At 36.8% G+C, this 21,623-nt stretch overlaps 1 protein-coding gene across 9 annotated transcripts in view; it reads left to right on the forward strand.

The window, feature by feature from the left end:
• Positions 1-21,623, forward strand: part of PPHLN1 (periphilin 1) — a 138,414-nt gene that overhangs the window by 50,606 nt on the left and 66,185 nt on the right. For 6 of the 9 annotated variants that reach the window (XM_024740445.1, XM_024740439.1, XM_024740440.1 and 3 more), the window contains 3 exons: positions 7,154-7,365; positions 16,261-16,317; positions 18,815-18,894. In XM_024740445.1, the coding sequence (XP_024596213.1) occupies positions 7,154-7,365; positions 16,261-16,317; positions 18,815-18,894 (349 nt within the window). The remainder of the gene's footprint in view (positions 1-7,153; positions 7,366-16,260; positions 16,318-18,814; positions 18,895-21,623) is intronic. The other 3 variants (XM_024740441.1, XM_024740447.1, XM_024740442.1) reach the window with 2 other exon arrangements.

The raw sequence follows: 21,623 nt of genomic DNA on the forward strand, positions 1-21,623 counted from the left end.
GGAAACTTGTTATTTAAAGATAAGAAAGGCATTCTGACAGTCAGTGTGGACCTTGAAGTCTAACTCTGTTTTATGGACTAGAGTAGTATTTTTAGGACCAGTAAATCCCTAGCAATTTCCAGCCCAACCCAAATTGCGTATTATGATGAGGCTTATATATCCCACCCCAGTTTTCACTATTGGATGGGATCATTTGCCTATTTGATAGGAAAAAATTAAAATAACTTGAGTTATATTAAATATTTAGTGAGATGATACATTTGTCTTTCATTGATTTATCTTCATATCCTTCATCTACTTTATATTGGTGTTTTCATCTTGTTCAAAGGTTTGTCAACATTCATTAAATTATTAAAGACTAACATTTAAGATTGCCATCAGATGTTGGAATTTTCCCTTTAATTGGAAATTTGCTTTAAATCTAATTACATTTTCAACTTTAGGCTCTTTTTTTGTATGTAGTTTAAACTTGGTATTTTGATACACAGTGGTTTCTTCCTGTAGACTTATAATTATTTAGTATCTTTTAAATATATATATATATATAGAGAGAGAGAGAGAGAGAGAGACAGACAGACAGACAGACAGACAGACAGGCAGACAGAGAGACAGGTCTTTTTCTCCTATCCCTTCCTTCCAAACATTTAGCTTTTGGTCAGCCTGAATTTGTCATGGTATGTGTTAAAGGAAAGAGAATCTATCACCCTCTTTCCCACATTGTCTCAAAGTTAGGTAAAATATTTTATAACTTGAGGATCCATGTGTTTGGGGAAGGTTAAAAATAAGATAACGGATAATGAAAAGACTAAAGCTTAAAACTATAGTCATAGATACCATATTCATCGCAAAGTTGCTGTGCTTAAAGGAGTTAGGAAGTAAATTAAGATCAAAGGCCATACATGAGCAGATGAACTAATTTTTGGGTCTGTGTCTTCCTGCAGAGAATGCTCTGAGAAGTGTCACTGTAAATAAAGGTGTTTAATTTTATTAAACTCAGTGTTTCCCACAGTTGTGGCTTAGTATTTTGTGGAACATATTTTGAGAAAGGCTTTTTTATATTATAAGTAAATAAATATTAAATTTGTATATTTACAATTACATTATAAACATATAAAGTCAGGTCTCTGGTAGAAAATATGAATCAGCCAAAACATATTTCTATCATTATGTAATGAATTTGCTCTCCAAAATACAATTAAACTTCTAAAGCATAAAAATCTTGAGATATTTGCAAGGGGTAGGGTGAAAAAAATCCCCATACTTTTCTTTGTGTTCTGCGAGAAAAAGGAAGCTATAGGTAAACTTTTTATTCTTTAATAAATTGTGTTTGGAAACCTTCAGGAAGTACATACTTGACATTGGGATCAGCAAATTATAACCCATGGGCCAAGTCTGACCAGCTGTCTATTTTTGTAAATAAAGTTTTATTGGAACACAGCCACACACATTGGTTTACATATCATCTGTGGCTGCTGTTGTGTTAGAGTGTTGAGGAGTTGTGATGGAGACCATATAGCCCACAAAACCTAAAATATTTGTAGTTGGACCTTTAAGCAAATGTTTGTTGACCCCTAGTCTAGCGAATGGCTATTCTGCCTACTTTTCACTTTATATGTGTTTCATCTGTGTACAGAACTCCATAACTGCCATTCTTTACATTGAATTATCCACAGTTCATCTTCTGTAAAGCAAATTGCTTGGGAAGTTAAGTGGAAGTCTTGTTCTGGAGGTTTTATTATTTTGAGTAGGTTTTAAACTCTTACAAACATGTAAGATTTCATAGTTTTTCTGAATGACAAAGCTATCAAGCGGTTGTATTGGCACGCTTAGCTAATTTCTTGAATAAGCCTTTATACTGATTTGATGGAAATCATAGTGGGGTAATACTGTCAATGGAATTAGCTAACATCTATTGAGTGCTGTGTACCAGGCCCTGTTCTAAGTGCTTTACATATAATATCTCATTTACTCCTTGCAGCTGTAAGTAGGTACTGTTATTATCCCCACCTTGTAGATGATGAAATTAAGGCATAAGGAGGTTAAGTAACTTGTTCAAGGTCATGGAGTCAGTAGTTACTTTGGGAGGGGCTTTTAGTACTTAGGAGGCTAGTTCACAGAGGGCCTTAAAAGTCTCTTTCCTTCCTCTACTACTTATGCTTCTGTTAAGTCCTATACATAGGGCTAGTGTTATATTTGAAATGTAGGTGCTGTATAATTCTATAAACGCCAAGAAAACTCTCTGACTCATCATTGTGTCCTTGGCACCAACATACGATGCCTTCACAGAGCAGTTAGAGTGATCATTGTAAATGTACATCAGATCTCTCTACTGCCTCATTCTTTGTTGGGTTCCATCCCCTCTGTTATATCTCTGCTCAGATATTACCTTCTCAGAGATGTTCTTCCTGATCATCCCATCAAAAATAACCTCCCTCACATCTCCCTTTCTTTAAACTGTCTGTCAATCTGAAATGTTGTATTTATGTCTTCTCCATTGCCCAATGAGGGCAAAGACTTGGTCTTCTAGTATGAAAGTAGAGTGGATATATTTTCTCTTGTTCTTTCCATCCATTTTCTGCAACAGGAGCCTAACTTCCAAGGGTTGAAACCACTTACCTCCCAACTCACTTGCCTCCTAATTCCTTGATTCTTGAGATGAGTTCTGGGCATACTTCTTGCTCCTTATTACCTCCTCCAAGCCACAGTTCCAGTGTCGTCTCTGAACTTCTCCATTTGTACCACCTGTCCTCATCTTTGTATTCTTTGAATTTCCAGGGCCCCATTTCTTGTTCCTGGATTATTATAGTTTCTGGCATATAGTCTTCTCCTCCATCCCTCCCTGTCCTGATTTGATGATGCTTTTAATTAACACCAGTTCTTTCTTGTGTTTTCAACTCTTTAGCTCTCCACTGGCATGGTCAAACCCTACAGCTCTTAGACGTTAGTTTGTCTAGTTCAGTCCTTCTCAAAGTTTCCTGTGCATCAGAATCACCTGGAGAGCCTTGTTAAAGCCTGGAATCCTTGGTCTCACTCCCAGAGATTCTGATTCAGTAGGTGTGGTTTGATGCCCTGAATTTGAATTTCTGTCACCTTCCCAAGGTAATGCTGATGAAGGTCTGGGGACCTGCATTTTGAGGAACACTGCTCAAATGAATACATTCCCCCAAAGGACAGATACTTTCCACTCTGCCTTAAGCATCTGTTCATGTCCTTACTTTCTTTACCTTCTATTAATGACTTCTAGAATTATGTTACTGAGGTAAAGGACTTCTGAAGAGAGATTTCTCATATTTTTTCTTCTTGAAATGAAAATTTTCCTCTTTATCCTTTTTGTGTTCTTCTCTTCTTGCCTTCAGTGCTATTCTCTTCTACTTAGTTCCTTTGTCCCATTTTTTCCTGGTGATTTTTGGCTCCTTTTTCAGTTACCATTTTTGTGTCTTGGTTTATCAGTTTCTCCATCTATAGGAAATTAGCCTTTCCCCCCCAACTTCCAAATATGACCAAGTAAGCCCCTTTCCTCAGAGTATTGTCCCAATTCTCTTCCTTCTTCCCTCTGCCAAACTTTTTTTTTAGAAGAAAAGTAATAGTTTAACTCCGTTAGTAGATAGGTCGTAATTTCTTATAGTCTGATTTGGTTTCCAAAGTTTTACTGGACAGCCCACTCACTGGTCATGTGACTCTTAGGTTTTAAATATGAAGATCTGTTTCAGCCTCTGCAGTATTTGATATTAACTACATTTTCCCTTTTCAAAAATTTCTTCCTTTGTTTTTTAGTTACTGCTTTTTTAAGTTTTCACTGTTCTGACTACTTCTCTTCTTGTTTGCATAATATCCTTTAATCCTTCTCTACTTTTTCTTGAAGGTTGGAATGCTTTTCCCACCATCTAAATCTGTGCTGTTCATATGGGAGCCACTAGCTGAATGTGCCTGTTGAGCACTTAAAATGTGGCCAGTTCAGACTGAGATATTGTGTAAGTGTAAAATACACACTGGATTTTCAAGCTGTAAGATGAAAGGGAGAATATAAGCTATCTCACTAAATTTTTTATATTGATTATATGTTGCTAATATTTTAGATATATTGGGTTAAGTAAAATATTGCTAAAATTAATTTCACCTGTTTCTCTTTACTTTTGAAATATGACTACATCATCTGTGCCTTGATTATGTTTCTCTTAGACAATATTGATCTAAATTTCACCTTTGCTTAAAGACTCCTTGGTCAGTTTTTCATCTATTAATATGTATATATGTCTCTTCTAAATTACAGTACCAGCTTTTTGGAACATTTACTCCCCATCCCCCCAATTAGATATTAAGCTTCTTCAGAGCCAGAGTAATTCCTCATAGTGCCTTTCATATATTGGGACATAGATATATAAATATGAAAAAATATGTATACATACACACATGAATAAATGACTTGGCTAATATTACCACTTTATCAAAGTAGTACCATATACTTATGGTAGATGATGCCTATGGTGATGTTTTTGTTTAATCTGATGGTCAGTAGGAGATGTTGATGTGAAGGAGAGGAGAGACGTTGCTCTGCTCTGAGATGTTGAAATCTGACATGCACTTCCCCCATGTGTATCTAGCCACCCCAAGCCACTCTGATAGCTCTGAACTGTGCTGTTGTGATTTTACTGCCATCTGGTGTCAGGATTAGGAAACTGTAGTTCAGCATTTAATCTTTCCGTTCCCTCCAGAGAAAATAGGCAGTCTTTCCTCTGAATGTGGGCCTGTTCTTCTCCATTTCCTGAGTAAGTTATCAGGAAGAGCTCATTTACTTTCGCTGTATGAAACCTTTATTCTCCTTCTTGGAGCACTCTTTCATTGCCTTCCCTGATAACTTACTTACCTGTGCCTCATGTTTCTGTGGCCACTCTATTCTCAGCCCATTTCCTTCTCAGTGTGGCAGTTTTCTAACCCTAGATTCTGGGCCTTCTGCACTTTTTATCCTTTGTTTTCATCTATACCCAAGGCTTTTAAATACTTCTTGTTTACAGACAAATTTATAGTTATAGCCAAAAATCTCTTCTGATATTATCACCAGTATCTGTTGTTGCCTACCAAGATATTACATGAGCATCTCAAATATAGCACTGTCAAGTCTAAATGTGGATCTCCCACCCTGTCCCTATTTCTCAGTTCTATTTTTCTTATTTCAGTAATCCATCGTGGCCAGAATTCTGGGTATCATCTTGTCATCCACCATCTCTCACACTCATTAGTCAAACATTTACCTTGTCTCGTTGAGTCTACAAAACTGCACTCTTGTGCATGTTGAATTTGTGACCCTTCCCCTGCTCCCGCCTTATCTAAGTCACCACTGTCTCTTGGTTGGACTAAGTAGACTCCTAGTCTCCCTGCACACACCATTGGCTACATGTTTTATCTGTATGTTTAGTATCAGCCTCTCCCACTAGCCTGAGAGTTCCGTAACGGCAGGGACTACATGCATGTGGTTCACCATTGGGTCCCCAGTGCTGTAGTACAGTTCCTAAAATCTGTGTAATACATATATAGCTACTTACTTCAGCTCTCAGTGATATTCATATGATTCCTATAGCTTTAGTGATTGAACTTGAATATATTGGAATTTCTTTAATGCTTTATTTCAGTATTAGTATTTTGTCTGAGTTTATTTATCATAAATGAGTTTTAACTGTTTTCTACTTTTGCATAGAGAAAATTATATCTGGAAAGAGGATATAGTTTGGGTATTAATCAATTAATGACAACAACCTACTTATATATTGTGGACTACCAGTCAATATGCTGAAATTATTTTCTGAGCAGTTGAAATTTCATACAATTGGCTCATCTTTTTACCATTCTTCTGTCTGAAGATAATGGTCTCTAATTTTAATATGGAGGTACATTTGCTAAATCTTCAATTAAAACCTGTTTGACTCCAAGTGTTCTTTTAAATAGAGGCTTGTGTCTTTTTCAAAAAAATTAATTAATTTATCTGTTTATTTTTGGCTGCGTTGAGTCTTCATTGCTGCGCGGGCTTTCTCTAGTTGTGGTGAGCGGGGGCTGCTTTTCATTGCGGTGAGTGGGCTTCTCATTGCGGTGGCTTCTCTCGTTGTGGAGCACAGGCTCTAGGCACACGGGCTTCAGTAGTTGTGGCACGCGGGCTCAGTAGTTGTGGCTCACGGGCCCTAGAGCGCAGGCTCAGTAGTTGTGGCGCACGGGCTTAGTTGCTCCGTGGCATGTGGGATCTTCCCGGACCAGGGCTTGAACCTGTGTCCCCTGCATTGGTAGGTGGATTCTTAACCACTGCGCCACCAGGGAAGTCCGAGGCTTGTGTCTTCATGGTTGTATTTAATAATTTTAATTTGCTTTACTGTTATAAAGATAGTTTTGCTTTATAAGTCTTTATTATTTGGGCTTTCTGCTTTGAGTTGATGATATTGCTTAATAAGGAAATTTAATTTATAAAAGTAAAGATGATATAAAAAGTTGGTATTTAGAGATTGGCAACAATCTGTTGTAAATTCAGAGAGCAAGGATTTTATAGGTATATACCAGGGTTTCTCAACCTTGGCATTGTTAACACTTTGGGTTGCATAGGTTTTTACTGTGTATATGTGTGGGTGTTGTCCTGGGCATTGTAGCATTTTAGGAGCATCCTGCCCCTAACCACTAGGGGCATTCCCTCCTCTCCAGTTGTAACAACAAAAGTGTCTGTAGATGTTGCCAAACTATCACGGGGGACAGCGGGGAATCACACTAGTTGAAAACCAGTGGTACTTAGAAGAGGGTAGTAGACCATGAACTGTCTCGTTGGGGAAATCTTTGGCATTCTCTAGGTGTCTTTGAGAGTATGGTAGCTGTGTGGTATGTTGTTGGTAGCAAGCAGAAGTAGAGACTATATGACTTTTTCACATTAAAAAATTTTTGTGCTTGCTTAAAATAAAGTTACTTTTGCACTTAACCACCTGGTTCTACCCCAAACTGAAAAAATGACATAATTCACTGATAAAGTTTCATTTTGTTGACTGATTTCAGAAGTTAGGTGGTGGTAGAAAAAGGGGACATAAACTACAACACAAACAATGGTTTGTAACCAGAGCTTTTGCCATTTGTGCTTGTATATATAAAGTATAGGATATAATTAACTTATTTTATTTTTTCTTCAAAGGGGCATGAGAGATGGCTTTAGAAGAAAAAGTTTCTACTCTTCCCATTATGTGAGAGACCGGTCTCCTCATAAAAGAGACACTTCTTTTTTCAGAGAATCACCTGCAGGCCGAAAGGATTCTCCACACAGCAGATCTGGCTCCAGTGTCAGCAGTAGAAGTTACTCCCCAGAAAAAAGCAAAACTTACCCTTTCCATCAGTCTCAACATAGAAGTATGTATTATTAAGAGTTCTCCTTTTGCAACCTCCACTGATAAGAATGTATTGAGTCAGATTGCCTTATATGTGTTATAAGATATTATTTTTAACTCTTTATTTGAAAAATTTCAAACTTACAGAAAAGTTGAAAGAATAGTATAATGAATGTCATACACACACATGCACACACGCACACACACATTTTGAAACCATTTCAAATTGCAGTCTATATGACATTTCACTTCTAGTTCTTCAGCGTGGAAGAGGTTGTAAGCATGTTGGAAAGTCACACACCTCCTGTATTTTCTGCTAATTCCTGAGCTGATCCAGCCTCTTTAATCTTCTGTCACTAGGGGAAATCTATTTATATTTTTCATGAAAAATATTAGTGGATCCCCCTAAATATAAGGTATAGCCTTATAGAATTTAGAGCTAAAACCTACCTTAGGTTCATTCTTTCCCAACCTCCAATTTTTTTTTTTTTTTAAAGTTTGGAGTGCCTGGCCATGCATGGCATTCAGTGCGTGTCATCCTGGCCCAGTTGTTCAGTATGTGTTGGAATAAATAAATGAAGCAACTTTTCTAGGTAACGCTTTCCTGTGTTGTCATTCTAGACTCTAGTACCTGCAGTTGAGCTCATTCACAAAACACTTCCTCATGCCTTCTGTATCCAGGGCACTGTGTTAGAACGATGTCCCTGTCACCAAGGAACTAGAATATATATGTGTATTTTTCCCCAACTGATAACAATTTTATCATTATGTAAATATAACATGTAAAGTATAACTTTGGTATAAGGCTCATTATGTCATAAATGAGTTAACACAACATTAGCCGATCAGGGTAAGAGACTCTCACTCTGGGATGGAAGAACATGCCATGGAGGAAATGACATTTGGGCTTATCTTTTAGTTCAGACTTCTACAGGTGGAGAAGTATCTTCTAGGTAGAAGGAATTATAAGCCAATAATTTTTCTTTCCTTTTTACCTTCCTTCCTTTTAACTGTTTTTTTCAAATAATAAGGTTTTTAGTTCAACAGTCTTTGCCTCCTGCATGTTCAGAGTGATGGAAGATCACTTCAGATCATTAGATTGTCTCCATTGTAGCTGTTGCTGGATTCCTGTATTTAACAGGCATTTATCACTTGTCTACTGTTTCCAGAGCTAGGTAGAGTGGGGTTTCCAAAAGACATATTTTTGGATATATGTGTAAGAATGCCATTTGGAGGATTTAAAACAAACACAGTCACTTAAACATGCCTGACTGCTTAAAATATTCTTGGAATAGTTCCAGGTAACTGAAAGTTTTACTGTGGAGTTCAGTGTTAAAAGTTTGGTATTTTCTCCTATGCTTTACTTCCTTTTTCTCCCCTCACCCTTCAAGTGGATAAATAGCCTCTAAGTCTAATTTATGCTCACATGCACAGACCTAAATATCCCAAATTAGCTAGATATACCTTCTAAGACCATATTTTTTTAGATGTGTGTGACTTAAATCCAAATCTATTAATAATTTGGTTAAGAGGAAGAAAGTGTCTTTGGAAACTGGTTTTGAAGCCTTTTTAACAAAACATGAGTAAAACGGAAGCTTGAGATCCTTCTTTACAGCTTATAGTGAAGCTATTAAGTTATTTAAGTTACTGTTGAATTAGCCTTATTTTTTACATTTCTCCTCTAAAACAGATTCCTAGGGAGGCATCTTCTGTCTGCCTTTGGCCTGGTAGTCAGTGGCCAAAACTCTAAAATCTCAAGATGAAATGTAGAGTCACACGGTGATGCTTCTGTCTTAGTGTCTGCGATATGCTTTCCCATCCTCTGAGGTCTAATACCTTTAATATCTTGCAGTGATGGAAAGATAACAGAGAAAGTTGGGAGACTAAAATCTGGTGTGAATTGAATGAAATAGAGTGTATGACTTTGTTAATGCCTTCATGTTTATTTTCTTAAGTCATTTAGCTTTGAAAGTAAAGTTCTTTAATCAAGAAAAAAAAGTTTGTTCTGGGAAAACTCTCTTTATGGGTTACTTTGGTTGATTCCTTAGCTGTTTGGGCTGAACTGTTGAAATGTTTTTCTGTACTCCTTTCACTAAATAGTTTTTAGAATAGTTACATGAGATAATCTTCCAAAAAGTTAACAGTAAAAGTCTTGCTTTAAACAATAAAAGGAAAAAGTAATTGTTATTTTACATATTTGTGATAATGGTTTTTGCTTTAAATCTAAATCTCAGAAATGTTGATGGCACCTTACTTTTCTTCAAAAAAGGACTGAGAAATATCATCCTTCAATTATCAGTCACTTAAACTGGGCTAACTAACAATGATGGGTTAATTTAGTTTTCCAATGTACATTGAACTTTTGACAAAGATTTTAAATGTTTCTGTAACAGGTAAAAAATAATTTTCTTATTCCTTATGCCCTCATTTTGTTAATTCTTTTTTAACTTTTAATTTTTTGCTCCTTGTTCATACTTTTCAGAATAATTTTATTTATTTTAATAATCACTAGTAGTTTGTCCTTGGTAATTATTTTAGGACTAATTCTTCACAATTGTTCTGTGCATTTAATATATCTGTGCTTAATTATAAGCCACAGAATGATTATTACTTTTTCATCTCAGCTGCTTAGTTCCCATTTTGTGCTTACACACACGCACACACATGTTATTTAATTAAATTTTTTCTGCATAGCCTTTTGGGTTAAATCCTATGGAACTTTGTACTGACATAGACTAATTAGCTTCCTAAATCAAACTGTTTACACCTTGTGTTCCACGTTTAAGAATTTTCTGCCTATAACTTAAGTGGACTAACCTGTTCATAATGGTGACTACAATACTATTTTTCATTCCTTATTGTTGTTCATATTTACATGCTAACAGTGTAGGTTGTCCTTCTTAATCTGTTTATTAACACATTATTAAGATACTGTTATAGTTTAAATTGTTTTGTTATGTATACCTTGTGTATTTTTACTTGAATTTTATTTTATTCTAATTAATCTAATGAAACATCTCCCCATTTGTCAACTATCTCTTTGATATTTATTTCCTTTTTCCCTACCTTCTCTCAAATGAATCTCACTGTTTTCCTATCTTATACTTTTGCTATTTACCTTCTGTTTAGGATAATAGCATTAATAATGATCACTATATTTAGTCTCCCATATGGGTATGGGAGACTTTTTGTTAAAGTACTTCCTGTGATGTTTACTGTATCACAGTACAGTCTTTCCATTTTTGTATAGCTAATTTTTAAAAACAGTTAAAATCTTTTCCTGTAATGTCTACTTAATACTAGTTATTTATCTTAGAGCCATAAAGATATTTCTTTTTTTGTTGGAACGGTTTGTGTATTTGAAAAGTACCATCATAATCTTTTCGATTTTTTTTTTCCAGGTTTAAATATATTTAGTTCCTTCAGCTGTTCCTTTCATTTGACATGGTTTTCAGACCTTTTGCTTTCCTAATTTTCTTTCTATTCCTTTTAAGTCATGATGCCAGAAGTGAACTTTTATTTTGTCAACCATATTGTATTACTGGTCCTTACTGAAACTGCAGGCATCTGAAACCTAGGCCATTTTCACATATATTACTATGAAACAAAAAGCCCTGCAGCCTGTACTTTTTTCAGCTGCAATTACTTGTTTGTAGTTAATTCATTAAAAAAAATATCTGGGAATGATATATTTCATGTAGTTAACTTTGGCTTATAATTCTCTTCCATAAAGGTCTTAAAATCTCTTTAGTGATCCTATGTATTTAGCAGCAGATAAAAAGAGCTTTGTTTTATCTACAAATGAAGTATGCTTTATGTGTTTTGTATTAATCATTAATAATTATGTTGTGTTATAAAGCAGAAACTAACACACCATTGTAAAGCAATTATACTCCAATAAAGGTGTTAAAAAAAAATTCTGTTGAGTAGCATAAGGCACAATATAGAAACCTCTAGGCACCTCTCTCTGTGGACCACAACCATTTATCTGCAGTGTTTGCTGTTATTCAGCCAGTTGTGATTCCCCATCTTGTTTTCTTTTCCACTTGAGGATTACAAAGCATTTCCACTATGGAAACAATGACATAAAGATTGCCTTGCTTAGTTTTGTAAATCTGTTGTGGCTCCTAGGGATGATTATGTTAGGTATTTATAAACTCTTTGTTAATTCATTCTAAACATTTGCTACCGATTAATGTCAAATTTACCAGTGATGCTCATATATAAATTAGGTATATGACATTTTTAAAATGTCATTACTATGGAAGATTTGTAAGTTTATTGTTTTTGTTGGTCTGTATCTGATTTTCTATAGCTCTGACTTTGGGCCCAGCCTCCCCTTACTTTCTCAATATCAGCAGCCACTATTAAGAATGAAAGATATTTTTAAGAAAGACTTATTCATCAGTGTTTAATCCTTTTCGAAAGCATATCTTCTACAATAACTGAAAATGTACAAGAATTAAAAATACTATTTTGAGAAGAGTGTATTTGGAAGATAGACTCTATTATTGAACTTAAGTTTAATGGGAAAAGGCACATGTCTTAATACCTGTTGGCTGTGAATGAATTTGGAAGTCCACAGGAATTTTTGGATCATAGCTGAAATTCCAATAAAATTTAGAGGTTTAATTCTGCCTTTAGAAAGAAGGCTTTTCTGTGCAGGTGTAAGTGATAATGGGAATATGGAAATAAGACTTTACTATCAGGTTATGTTTATTACACAGTAAGAACCTGTTTTCTTAGCAGCTAAATATTATAGTGTTTCTTGGTTTGAAAGTCATTGTATTTATGTTCAGTACTCATAAAATCATTCAACAGAAATATATTTCATATAAATGGTTTGCCAAGCAAGACAGACCTAGTCTTTGCCCTCTGAGTTTATGATTTAGAGAAGGATACAAATCATTGCATGGGAATAGGCATTTTAGGTGATATCTGACGAGTGGGCAGAAGTTGGTGGAAGGATGAAAGTGGAGAAGGATTATTGGGATGAGCTGTTTCATGAGGAATTTAATCTTGGACTGTTAACTGATCCAGGCTGTAAGTGTGCTATTGAATTAGATTCTACAATGTATTCTTTTGTGTGAGAATCTATTTATTATATCACAAAGAGCTTTGGCTGTGAGTTTTCTGGGTGAATTCCAGGAGTACAGCTATAGCTTTTCTGGCACTTGAGTGATGGAGGTTCTGAAACAGTAATCAATTAATGGCATTTTCATATGTGTAGGCATTTATAGCATCCCTGTTGCACATGTTCATAATATGTACAGATGATGTAGTATTTTACTTATATTTTAAAAAGTGAGCCCATGTGGTTGTAACTGATGTATTAAAGGAAAGTTCTCTTCAGAAATGCACTTCCATGTATTCATAGTTAATATGCCTTTATTTCAACTTGTTGGATCTCTTACCTCCAAAAGTTTGTTATTTGTGGGAAGCAGAGGTGGTACAGAGAGAGCTTTTTCTACCCCTGTGTCTGGTTGTTTTTTTGGTGTCTTTACCACAAGGATCATTTTTCTTGTGTCCCCTCCATTTTTCTGTTTCATACCTTCTTTTTTTTTTTTTTCTTGGCTGCACCGCATAGCATGCGGGATCTTAGTGCCCTGACCAGGGATGAACCTGTGCCTTCTGCAACAGAAGTGCGGAGTCCTAACCACTGGACCTCCAGAGAATTCCCTGTTTCATACCTTCTTGAATGAACCAGTAGATCACTGAGAAATCATGTTCTTCCTAACCAAGAGCCCCAAATTTGCATGTCTTCATCCATGATCCAGAAAAATGAATCATTTCCTCAGCATCCTTATAGCCACCCCATCTTCATTTGTTCATATCTTAATTTCCCCTTTAATGCTTCAGCTATAAAGGAGAGATGAATCTACTACCTGTGCTGTTAAGTTTATTTATTTATTGATAAGACGTTCAGAAGTATCTGGTTTTCTCTTATACATCAGGCACTGTACCAAGAATTTAATAGTTTGCAAGATGTAGCCCCTAATTTTATTATCTCCAGTGATGGTTTTCTTTTTTTTTTTTTTTAAGATTTTTTGTTTTTGATGTGGACCATTTTTTTAAAGTCTTTACTGAATTTGTTACAATATTGCTTCTGTTTTATGTTTTTTGGCCACGAGGCATGTGGGAACTTAGCTCCCCAACCAGGGATCAAACCTGCACCCCCTGCATTGGAAGGTGAAATCTTAACCACTGGACCTCCAGGGAAGTCCCTGTAGGGATGGTTTTATTTTTTTTTCCTAGCAGTGTATTTTGCTCCTATATGGAGCTCCTATATGGGTTATCAGTAATTAATAATACTTGATAGGATTGGGTGAATCTGGTTAAGTTCATCGCTGCTTTCATCAGGAGAACACATCAGCAAGAAAGTATATTTCTGAAAGATCATATCAGACTTACAGCTATTATATGCAAAGAGACAGCAAATATTGTTAAATTCTTAGAGAACTTTTAAATGTTTATTGTAACATGAAGCTGCTTCTCTGGCTTTCATTTCACCTGCGTGGGAAGCACTTTATACCTAGTCTATGGAACCAGTATTTGAAATTCTTGTTCATTGTCTTCCTCACCATTTATTCTTTCACTCACCAGTACATTGACTTGGATTTTGATTTCCATATTGCCAACTTTAGAATTTTTCTTTCCTGGTTTCTTTGCTTCATCCTACTTTAGAACTCATTTTCTTTAGCAAGTCACAGCAAAGGCAGGAATGTGTTGAGCCTCTTGCCCTGCTCTCAAGTAGGGGTTAGTTTCTGCTTACTATGATCACATGTGAGATGAATTTGAGGTAATGGCTAAGTGGCCAAGGAGTAGCATTCTGTCAATTAGAAATATAGAAGTGTGAGTGAAAGAAGTGGATTTGAGAGACATTTGTCTTCATAGTATTGGTTGGAGCCACGGAAGAATAACAAAACAAAAAGGATTGAGGATAGGAGGAACATTCATATTTAAGGAACAATAACCAACAAAGAAGAAAGAGAAAGGTAGGAAGATGTAGGATGACAAACAAACGTACAAAGGCATGAAAAGCAAATGGTAAAATATTAAGAAGAACTTGTGTATGAATCATTAAGCTGCAGTAGTAGAGGACAAGAAGAAAGACCTTCAGTTTTAATATAAGCAGATCATTGGAGACTCTGGGATGAAGAGTTTAAGCACAATGGGTTGTTTCTATTACCTTTTATGTTAAAAAAAATACTCTAAAATTTCATGGGCTAAAACAACCACTTACTTGTTTATGATTTTGCAATCTGAGCTGGATTCAGCTGGTTTTACTGTCTGTTAGAATACTATTAAATAGCCCAGGTCTGTTGAAGGTAACATGGATGGGAATCTGTAGTTAAATGCAGTCATTCCTACAGTGATTCTGAAATTTGGAATCAAAATCAATCAACACAGCACCAGTTGTGTGTTAGTAAACTGACTCTTCAGGGGAAAAACACCTGATTGTGACATTTGCCGATATTTGTGGAGTGAATACTTTTACCATGGCTGATTTCAGGCTACCAGTGTGGAGTCACTGAACTTAAGAGTTTGGAAGACATACAGACAGTTCATTCTCAACAGCTAGTGTGAGCCAAGCCCAAGCCCCAGACACTCCTATAAAAAAAATGTCGTTGTCCTGACCTCTTCATCTACAAAGAATTTGAGGCAGGTTAACAAAAATAAACACTTACTAAAACAGGATTAAGTAAACGGGTGAAGAATTTTATAAAAAAGGGAAATAAGGGTGTGAAAATAAAAGAATAAAGTTAGTAGTTTATGAATTAGATGCCTATGATAAGGATTTCAGCAATTACTATAAGTGAGCTAAGGATTTGCCTAAAACAAAGAGGAAATGAGCAATAGATAGTGTTCATAGTGAAACTTAGATAAAAACACATCAGCTGCTCAGGAGGAACAAAACTTTCTGATGACATCAGTGAACAATTAGATAAGGATACTGCTTCTTCAACATTCTTGCAAAAGTAGGATGGCAATATTTGTGTGATATTTCTTGAATTTTTTTTTTAGTGCAAGGTGCTGACAGTGCCAAAGTGATTCAGAAAATGTATTTTTTTCTCAGAAAAAAGGATAAAATTGGCAATTTGGGATCTATAATAGAATAATTTGAAATAAATGATAAGAAAACATATTGGAAATATAGCTGAGAGCCCCTTCTAGTTTATTTAGGCTATTTAGAAAGCCGATTCCATCTGCATCATTAAGAGTTTGCAGGTAAGGAAACTAACAAAATATTTACAAGATTCTAAGTATGGGATAATTGGGAGATCAAGTAGCTGTGGATTTGTTTATAAGGAAAATCCATATATGAGAGAGTTTGCATGAAAAGAACTGGCAAGATTTAGTAACAGGCTACCTGTTGAGAACAAGTCAGAATGATTACTTGCAGGTAGCCGTCCTATGCTCAGGGAACTGATATGATATACCGTGAAAACTTTCCCAGGTGTCCTTTTTGATTTCTAGTGGTGATTCATCTTTCACTCTTGATTTTTTTGGTGTCATTCTTTAATCCTTTGAATATTGACTTTATGGAGGAGATTAGATTAGATGCTTATAGTGATAAGTAAGACGTGTGATCCCTGTCTTTAACTTTTGGTGTCTTATCATAGGATCCTTTTCTCATTTCTTTCTGCTCATGCTGTCCTTGGTTAGCCTTATCTATATACATCATTGATGTTGGACCCAATCTTAAACAGAGTTTTTCTCCTATTCTGTTATTTATTTCTCTTTATTGGTGTTTGCTCAGACAGCCCAACTTGAAAGCAGGGTAGGAAGGTGGTTAGGGTCACCGGCAAATGCTCAGAAGTTCCTGTTCTCATTACTCCTACTTCTGGGTTCTTCTCCTGTTCCTCCTGGGCACAGAGGTGCTGGTGTTAATTCCTCCCTGCCCACCTTTCCCTAGAGTCCATGCGTGCTGGTGCCTCCTACAAACGGCAGAATGAAGGAAAGCCAGAAAGAGGTGAGTTTTGAGCTAGATTGTGATTTGGGATTGTGAAGGGTGGGGGGCTGTAATTTGTAGAGGTTATAGAAATGGGAAAAGTGTATAACTGCTCCATTAGTCTGCTGTTGGAACCAGAGTTGAACAATAGCAGACTCAGGTAGTAGGATTTGGGGAGACATGTGGGTTTGTTGTCTGGGCTAGCCACTCCCAGTCAGCAACTGCCACCTCATGGGAGGTTGAGATCTGTAGAGTAGACAAGTCACTGGCAGAAAGGACCCAACATCAGTAGGATCAGGATATTTCTATTTACCATTTTTGTGCTCTTTCTGCTGCCATCTGTATCATCCTTTTTCTTTATCCTTTGCTTCTTGCCTGTCCCTGCCCTTCATGCCACCGGTATATATGAATATATGTTGATATTTGATAAACCACTGCCGTCTCCTTCAATGTTCCTTTGCTTCTGCACACTGGGATTGGTTGAAATCTGCTTAAACTTTATGTAGCTAAAATCATGAAAGATCCTAAGACTACACTTGGACACCATACTTGGCATACCTGTAGAGCTGATGTTTTGTTTGTAAAGGAGGTGCTAAATAAGAGATTAACAACTGCTTGTGAACGTTTTTTTGCTGTGTTTAGCTGCTGTGTGCCAGAATTGAGCCTATAATTATGTCTTTAATTAACATAGTGTGCTGTGCTGATTGGTCCAGTTCTCCATCTCTCAAGGAAATACTTAATCAGAATAGACTGGGGAGGTCATTGAATCCTAAGGGTAGAAAAATAATTCATCTTTTCACAAGTTTGTGAGTACCTACTCTTTTCTTAAAGGACTCAGCTTGGTAGGCCTTGGGTATTCGGGAAAAAATGAGCTATGATACTTGTTCCTCTAGGGGCTTTTGGTGCAGTGGGATAGACTGACACTGTCACATTATGATATGGAATTTGCCATGTGCAGTGGAAATACAGTAGGGAATGACTAAATAAGCCATGTTCTTAGCCATTTGGGGATGTCGTGATGGTCGTATCATTTTGCTTTTGATTTTTAAGGTCTGTAAGAACTTTTAAACTTGCTTAGCGCGAAAGTCTCTTAATGGTACCACAAGTTAAAAGATTCTAGAGTTAGGTCTTTTTTAAGACTATTGGAGCTTCACAGTTGGAATACTGTGCCTAGAGCAGGAGTTTTCAACCTCAGCACTACTGACATTTGAGGCCGGATAATTCTTTGTTGTGGAGGGCTGTCCTGTGCATTTGTAGCATGTTTAGCAGCATCCCTAACCTCTACTTAACCATGTGCCAGTGGCACTCACCCACTGTGAAAATCAGAAATATCTTCACACATTGCCACGTGTTGTGGGTGCAGGGAACTGTGGGGGGCGTCTTGAGAAAGCCTTTCCGGCTCTGCAGGACATTGGAAAGAGATGTTATTCACTACATCCCCAGGTGGTTGGAAGCCCTTGACCTCCAGGCCCTTACTTTGCTTGTCTTGACCATAGCAGGAAGAGCTTAAGAGGCTTTTTGACTGAAGCTGGCTTTGCCTCAGTTTCAAGGTCGTTTTTTCTCCGCTTTTGCTCTTGTCTGCTTTCCTGGCCTTAACCCACTATCCAGTCTTGACCAGTTTCTGTGTCACTCCAAACTTGGTGCTACTTTTTCCTCTTCTCTGTAATTAAAGTTTTCCTAGCACTTGAAAGCAGAGGATATCTGTTACAGTTGACATATAGATAATTTAATGAAACGTTTTTCTGTTAGCAACAGCTCACTGTTACTTTTAAGATTATATTTAACTAAACCCATTTTTGTTGTTGTTTTCGTTGAACTGGCTAAAATAATATTTAAATTTATTTTCTGGCTTATATTTCCATAAAAATAATAGTATACATAGAGCACTATGTGAGTGTCTGAAGTGACCAAAGATAAAGTTTAGTGACTTTATCTCATACAGATTTATTTTCCACCATTTAACAAATATTTGGGTACTCATTCATATCAGGTACCAGATTAGTGCTCTATTATAGTTTTCTAGTTTTAATTTTTTTTAAACATTTCATGAATACCTGCTAAGTTTCCTACATACCTTTCTCTTTGAGCTATAGCTTAATTAGCTAATAATTAGCTAATTCTCTTTGGTAGCATCTATATAATAACCTCCATTGGATTTTTAGTGTGATGTATTAAAAATTAACTTTTCGGAACTTGGAGGAGGAAGCATTTATGATTTTAAAATGTTTTTTGCCTTTCCTGAGGTCTTCTCTGTGGTTCCATGTTTGCTAACTGGCATTGATATGGCCTAGATTGCCATATATACTGTCCTTTGGTTCTAGGTTATTTGAAATTTTTGATGGTGCCCAGCCTCTAAGACAGATAGGATGATTTAGATATTAACAGATTTAATTTAATAATGTAATAAAGATTTCACTATTAAAATAAGTGTATGACTTCCACCCCTTATTCATTTACAAAAACACTCTAGTTGAAAACAAATAAGCTAGAAAATTGCATTTTATATTTTCTTATATAGGTAAAGAAAGACCTGTTCAGTCTTTGAAAACATCAAGAGACACTTCACCCTCAAGTTCTTCAGCAGTTCCTTCATCAAAGGTTTGTTGTACTTCTAAAATCAATTCAAAGGGGAAACACAAAGTAAATGAGATGGATTGTATAGTACAGGTGCTTTTATTCTTTACTGTCACACCTAACGGGGGTAATTTGCTGCATTGAAAGCTTGAGTTTCAAGTAACCATAACTTAAAAGTTGCCTCCAGAGTAAATGAGCAGTTTTCTCATAGAATTATTTCCACAGGTTATGCTAAAATTAGTATTTACTGATCCCCTTCTCATCTTGACCATAGCCGAGTGGGAATGAATATCCAGGTGAGGCATATTTGAGAGACTGTGCTTTTATTTTGGAAGTGGGGTAATAGGCAGAGACCTAACATTTATTGTATAATGACTTGATTCTATGTACTATATTATATATTTTCTTCTGTTATTAATTCATATAAAAATTCTATGATGTAGGTAAGTGTATATTTCCATTTTATATAACAGGCTCAGAAGTTAAATAATTTTCTCAAATTATTTCACTGATGAATTCTCCCAAACGTTTAAGAATACCTGTACTTCTCAAACTTCCAAAAAAATAGAAGAGGATTGAACACTTCCAAACTTGTTCTATGAACCTAGAATTATCCTGACACCAAAACCAGACAAGGACATTACAAGAAAAGAAAACTACAGGCCAGTATCTCTGATGAAGATAGATGCAAAAATCCTCATCCAAATGTTAGCAAACCAAATTCGTAAGCACATTAAATGGATCATATACCATGATCAAGTGGGATTTATTCCAGGCATGCTAGCATGCATGGTTCAGTATCTGCAGATCAATTAGTGTGATACACCACATTAATAAAGTAAAGGATAAAAATCATATGATCATCTCAGTAGATGCTGAGAAAATTTAACATCCATTTATGATAAAAACTCAACAAAGGGGACATAGAGGGAACATGCCTCAACAAAATAAAGGCTATATATGTCAAGCCAACAGCCAACATCATTCTCAATGGCAAAAAGCTGAAAGCATTTCCTCTAGGATCAGGAACAAGCAAGGATGCCCACTCTCACCAGTTTTATTCAACATAGTATTGGAAGTACTAGCCAGAGCAATTAGGCAAGAAAAAGAAATAAAAAGCACCCAAACTGGAAAGGAAGAAGTAAAACTGTCACTATTTGTGGATAACATGATTTTATATGTAGAAAACCCTAAAAAGAAATAAAAGCAAAAATAAACAAATGGGAGCTAATTAAACTTAAAAGCTTTTGCAGAACAAAGGAAACCATTGATAAAATAAAAAGACAACCTACAAAATGGGAGAAGATATTTTCAAATGATATGACCAACAAGGGATTAATATCCAAAATATATAAATAGTTCATACAACTCAATATCAAAGAAGAGGCAGAAGACCTGAATAGGCATTTTTCCAAAGAAGACATACAGATGGCTAGCAGGCATATGAAAAAATGCTCAACGTTGCTGATTATTAGAGAAATGTGAATCAAAACCACCAGGAGATATCACCTCACACACCCAGGATGACTGTCATCAAAAAGTGTACAAATAACAAATGTTGGAGAGGATATGGAGAAAAGGGAACCCTAATATGCTCTTGGTGGGAATGTAAATTGGAAAACAGTATGGGGATTCCCCCCCCCAAAAAAATTAGAACTATCCTATCATCCAGCAAGCCACTTCTAGTAATGTATGCAAAGGAATTGAAAACAGGGTGAACACATGGCAGCTCTGAGAGTGCAAGGAAGCTCTGCACCCCTTCACTTAACCTTGCCTAAGCATCTTTTATCATAAACTGCCTCCTATTGGCCACAAAACTCAGCCCACGTGTCAACACTGGGAGTTTGGTGTCCATCTGCCATGATGCTTCAGTATGCACGTATGACCACTGCTCATACTGCTCTCATAAGGAGAGCAGCCGAGATGGCAAGGTAGAAAGACCCTGAGCTCATCTCCTCTCAGGAGCACACCAAAATCACAGTTTCCTGCAGAGCAACCATCAGTGAAAAAGAGTGGGACCTACCAGAAAAGATCTACAACTATAGACATAAAGAAGGAACCACAACGAGACAGGTAGGAGGGATGGACTCACAGTATAATCATATCCCATACCCCCCAGGTGGACAGCCCGCAAATTAGAGGATAATTATATTGCAGAAGTTCTTCCACAGGAGTGAGAGTTCAGAGCCCCATGTCAGGCTCCCCAGCCTGGGGTTCTGGCACCAGGAAGACAAGCCCCCAGAGCGTTAGGCTTTGAAGGCCAGCAGGGCTTAATTGCAGGAGCCCCACAGAGTGGGGGAAATAGAGACTTCACTCTTAAAGGGCACACACAAAATCCCATGTGCAGTGGGACCCAGGGCAAAAGCAGTAATTTGATAGGAGCCTGGACAAGACCCACCTACTGGTCTTGGAGAGTCTTCTGGAGAGGCAGGGAGCAGCTGCGGCTCACCCTGGAGATATGGACACTGGTGGCAGACATATTAGGGAACGCTCAAACACATGAACACTGTTGCTGGCTGCTGTCATCTTGGCTCATTAGCACCAAGACCTGGCCCCACTCAGCAACCTGTAGGGATCAGTGCTGGGGTGCCTCAGGTCAAACAACTAACTGGGCGGGGACACAACCCCATCCATCAACAGACAGCCTGCCTAAAGACTTCCTGACCTCTAGACACACCCCTAGACACAGCCCTACCCACCAAAGGGCCAAGACCCAGCTCTAACCACCAGAGGACAGGCACCAGCCCTTCCTG

This window comes from Neophocaena asiaeorientalis, unplaced genomic scaffold, assembly GCF_003031525.2.
Source record: "Neophocaena asiaeorientalis asiaeorientalis breed wild unplaced genomic scaffold, Neophocaena_asiaeorientalis_V1.1 scaffold340, whole genome shotgun sequence".
NCBI classification, from domain to species: Eukaryota; Metazoa; Chordata; class Mammalia; order Artiodactyla; family Phocoenidae; genus Neophocaena; species Neophocaena asiaeorientalis.